This window comes from Atta cephalotes, assembly GCF_000143395.1.
Source record: "Atta cephalotes unplaced genomic scaffold scaffold00015, whole genome shotgun sequence".
NCBI classification, from domain to species: Eukaryota; Metazoa; Arthropoda; class Insecta; order Hymenoptera; family Formicidae; genus Atta; species Atta cephalotes.
Window position 1 is genome coordinate 4,871,850 of NW_012130079.1, and position 5,170 is coordinate 4,877,019.

Sequence of the window (5,170 nt, forward strand, 5' to 3'; positions counted from 1 at the left end):
TATATATATATATATATATATACTACTACACACACACACACACACACACACACACACACACACACACACACACACACACACACACACACACACACACACACACACACACACACACACATATTTATACCTGACACATGTAAGGAAAACTCGATGTACATATATTGCACTTATACATACTGCATAAATGCGTGACATATTTTTTGCAATATGTTTTTGTACGAAGTTTTTCTTTCCACAACATTATTTGTAAATCCATGCCGCTCTGCATTACAAATACGAATGCATCAACCACATACAAACCATTATATGAAAATGAGTTCATTCAGATATTAAATGAAAATAACAATTTAGGCGCTGCGCATTTTACAATTATGCTTCGACAGAGTAACTTGATACAGATATATTGAAAAGAGAAAGCAACCACAAAGTACAAACATCTTTTCTTTTTATCAATCCAATACTGATCAATGTTAAGGAATACAATGCAATTTTTTACAGAGGAATGTACTTCTGTCTATTTTAATAAATCTATCAATTCACTTTGCACATACATCGTAATATATACATATATATATATATATATATATATAAGAATAAAATTGTATATAACTGAAGAGGAAAGAAATCGAGATATGTAAGTCTTGTACATATTATATGTGTAGCGCGTGATATGTTAGTTTAGCCGTCTCTCTCCAGATTATGACACATGACGTTGCGCATCACGATTAAAGATTATGTATTGTTTATGTGTAAATTATAAAGTGGTTGATGCATACGTATTATATATATTATATCCATATATCGCTTAGTCACTTCTAAGACGAATCAAAGCAGTCAGAATGAAATTAAAGGATACCGCTCTTAAACACTATTTTAGTACTACGCAATAATGTGGTTGCTCGCTAATTATTTATTTGACAATTTGGAATCTGTAGAAATTAATCTTTTGTCTATTATTTTTCAAAGAAGATTATTTCATAAGAATATTTTGCGTATGAATGGCAATCATCGACATTGTATTTTCTATTCTCATCGCAAATCATAAATTTTTAATAACAGATAGAAAACGAAATGCATATATTTTAAATCGTTTTTGAATCCTCATTAAATCATCTGAGATTCGGATCTTTGTTTCTGATAAAATTCTCCGTTAACTTTTGCGAGCTTCTGAATCAAACAATGACGTGTAACATTCATATGTCGCGATATGTTGCGATATATTACTCAATTTATTAAATTTACGCCATCGAAGAATTATATGTAAGGGCATTAAAGGGATTAAAATAGCTTTAATCTTAATTTATCAAATTCTATGCTTTTTTTTTATATTGACGAGAGCATGAAAAAAAGTCTTACTCGCTCATTAATATTCTTTCATTTTTATGTAAAACATAGCGCTTAAGAATTTGGTTTAGTGAAAGAAAACTATTCAATATCCGATATTTTCTCTACGATTATCTGAGATTATCGTATAGAATATAAATTTATGTTTTTAGTCGAGTAAGAATTATACAACCGTAAGTACAAAAGAGCAATGCCGACTATGTTTTAAAGCTCATATCATGTGCTTAAACTAGTTGATTTTGGATCTGCGATAATTATCTCAATACTTAAATCATGCGTTATATGTCGAATGTTCGCCATTAATTTTAGATGATGCAAGTTTGGATGATTGTAATAAGGTGTTACTTTACGAGAAGCACCTCTCTCTTAATAATACAGAATTTTTTTTATCGTTATCATTATTGACGCGCTTAGAAAAAATGAAAATATGCTGTAAAAATATGTAGTAGTTATTACATCTTACCCCTCTATGCCGTATATTGTCACGTTACATATCAGTTTCTCTATTTATACTCGTCTTTTTTATTGTGGCATTAGACTTATAGAGAGAATGTGACATTCCACGTTTTCGTGAATGAAAAATATGTAGGCAATAGAGGGTTAAGAAAATAAAATTGATATTTGCCAGGAAAGATTATAATTATTGCGGGAAATTTTTTATTGGACTCAGTATCGTAGGTTTCTCTTAAATAAATTTGATATTAAATTCATATATCTAATTCAATAAGTTACAATTAATGAATTTTTAATAAAAAAAATCATTTATATTTTATGGCCTTAATGATATACCATACGATAAAAGACGTAACAGTTTGTGAATTCAATTAAGGATTTTATAAATTGTTCACTATTTTCACTAATTTCTTTATTTGAGAAAATAAGGAATATTAAACATGTCGCGTAAAAGCCGATACTTTCTAAAATATGTATATTAAATTAGATTACATTGCCACAAATTCGCGATATATACATATTTGATTATCGTAAAATCTATGAATTTCGAATTTTGTTAAGTCAAATTTATTGTACCGATTAGTATCACTTCTCTAAATACCATTTGCCGGTAACGCAGACATTTAATATCGCTTGAATGATAAATTTCGCGCGTTATCAGTGGAACATTATTAATTAAAATTTGTCCGCAGGATGTCGTGCTGGGTAATAATCATTAATTGTAAACGCATCAGAGAATCCGATTCATCGATTTGCATCTTCCAAACTATAGTTTCTTCAATAAAGTAGCAGCATTTCGTAAAAGGTGTGCAGCAGAAATAAGGCGATCATGTTCGTGTAATTAGAATAACAATGCTGCGTTGGTCGACATTGGAATGCGCAGAGTACAGACCGTGCAAGATGCGTTACGACGACTGGTGGTCATCTACTTTCCGCGTCGCGTCCGACGCCTCGTAAATGCGACGCGGCGAGACGCGTTGGGCGAGCGTCGGTCGACACGGCGAGAGGAGCGGAGCGGTGATGAGGCAAGGCGAGATGGAGCTTGGCGGGGTGGGATACGACGCGTTGCGTCGCAGCGGTGTGGGAACATTCGCTGTGTGTGAGCAACCCATCGACTATAGTCCGTAGCTCGTGTACAGATGGTCGGCTACGTGTACGGCGCTTACGCTCGCGACCGCGCGCCAAGCGGCTGAGAGAAGAGAGTGGGACGGCGGCGACGGCGGTGGTGGTGGGGGTACGAGTAGACTCGCGTATTCTATGGGCGGGGCTTTGGCCAGCTGGCAGATGTTTCCCGCGCGGCCGCGTCATTCCTCTAGCGTAAACCTACGCGACGCGCAAATAGTCCCGCGCGCCGTGGCGTCGTAGATTTCCCGCGACCGGGCTAACCGTCGGTCACCTTACGTGTGCGAAACTGTGGATTTACGCGTATCTAAACGAGCGAACCGAGACGGTACCGAACCAGTTCGGTGTCCGGGGTATAGCCGGATTTTGCGAGCCGGATCGTGAGGATGAGCTGACGGGGGATTGGTCTGAAGCGAGTCGCCGCTCAGGGCAGAGCAAAGTGCGCGGTTTCCCCCTCGGTGTCGAGCGTGAACCGCCTCTCCGATTGTGCGGCGAGCCGCGACTTTAGAGTGTGTCGTCTACCTTTCGAGGTGAGATTCTCCGCGTTTACCGCGCGCGCGCGCCGATATCCATCGGCCGGTTGATTACGTCATAACGTACCGGATTTGTCGCGTGCGCGGACGAGAATCAATTCGCGCGCGATGATCCTACCGGCATACGCAAATTCCGAGTGATTCGCGAAACGTCACTGCACATCCTCGCGCCTTAATCAGAGGTATCGAAAATCCTCGAGCAGGGACACGGCAAGTGGAACTAGTGGAAGGGACTGAAACACACGAAACATCGATTAGGACGAATGTCAACTTGACACGAGTGCAACTTGACTTGACGTAAGTATTCCCGGCTACGAGTCGTGTAATATTCGATGAAAAAAAAAGAGAAATACGTGCGAGTCATCGACCAGTGGTGCGTTTCAGAAATTTTTTTAAAACCGTAAAATTCCAATGTGCTGTATATCATCCGAATGGACAGATTGAAGCCGGTCGGCGAGATACCGCAAGAGAAAAAGTGCATTTCGCGAGTGAAGGAAAAAGTGACGTGTGACGCCCTTCGGTGAGAGAAAGAATCGGTCGCCATCGCTCCAACTCCAGCCGCGTAGCTACGCTCCTGACGCCGGGCGGCGGAGTGATCCACGGGGCGCCGTGGGGGCCCTCAGCTGTTTCCCGCCAAAGATCGCCATTACAAACGCGTTCGGGCGTTGTGTGTGCGCGCCGCGCGGAGCGTGTGGCTGTCTCGTGGACGAATCTTCCGTGCGTGTCGCCGGCGTCTGCTTGGAGGTGAAGGAAAACGGGGTCGTCGCGAGACACGGCGTGAGCCGGAAGTGACGAATAATCGGCGTTATATACGTGGATCGGTGCATCCCGCGAGTCGGAGACGCGTTTGTTAAAACGCGCGTTGTTTGTCCCCCTCCTCCGCCCCCGGAAAGGAGTGCGCGGTGTCGGGTGACGAGAGTGAAGGAGGCGAGCGAATCGACAGCGGGGCGAGAAAGAAAGCGAGGAAAGAAGTGCGCGAGGTAACCGAGTGTCGAGCGATAACCAAAAGATTCGAGGAGGAAAGAGCGAGAGAAAGAGAGAGATCCAGCGGGATATCCGTTGTCTTTTCGCCAGCCGCGACGACGGCCGTCGGAAACGTGAAATTCGCTCGGCGGGGACTCTCGGTGCCGCGGACTGACAAGATATGTCAGTGTTTGGTAGTGAAATCGATCGGATTTTGCTCGAGGAAATCGTCGAGTCGACTGATCAGCCGGAAACTGACCTGTGCGGGTAAGTCCTTTCTCATATATATCTTTTTTTTCTTTTTCGAGAAAAGAAAGAAGGGAAGGTCCGCTCAGTGGTAGTAAAATGGTGTGCGTGATGATGGTGTAGTGCTGAACACCAATGTGAATCTATGTATGCGTGAGCATGTATATATGTACGTATATACCCCGTGCCCGCGTTTGACACGACGAGGTTATACGTATAGCTTCGTAATAGACCGGAGTGAGATCGAGCAGACGAGCGAGAAAGACAGAGAGAGAGAGGGAGGGGGGGAGGGAGGGGGGAGGAGCCGAGTACGAGCAGGAGAGACGATCTTTATTGGCTCTCTCGAAAGAGTGTCGTGTCCGAGCCGCTTATCGCCTCAACCTGTTTGCGATTTGCGAGAGCGTAACGTAGCTGCCGCCGTGGCATCATTGGGGCGGCGGTGTATCGGCATTGTCGGGCTCGCGCGAGGTGCGTACGTATCGAGCCGCGAGAGAGAGAGAGAGAGAGAG

At 42.8% G+C, this 5,170-nt stretch overlaps 1 protein-coding gene across 1 annotated transcript in view; it reads left to right on the forward strand.

Moving 5' to 3' along the window:
• Positions 1-4,596: 4,596 nt before the first annotated feature.
• LOC105618167 (helix-loop-helix protein 11) overlaps positions 4,597-5,170 on the forward strand; it is a 151,125-nt gene continuing 150,551 nt past the window's right edge. Inside the window, exon 1 of the mRNA XM_012199708.1 lies at positions 4,597-4,682. Coding sequence (XP_012055098.1) covers positions 4,597-4,682 — 86 coding nt within the window. The remainder of the gene's footprint in view (positions 4,683-5,170) is intronic.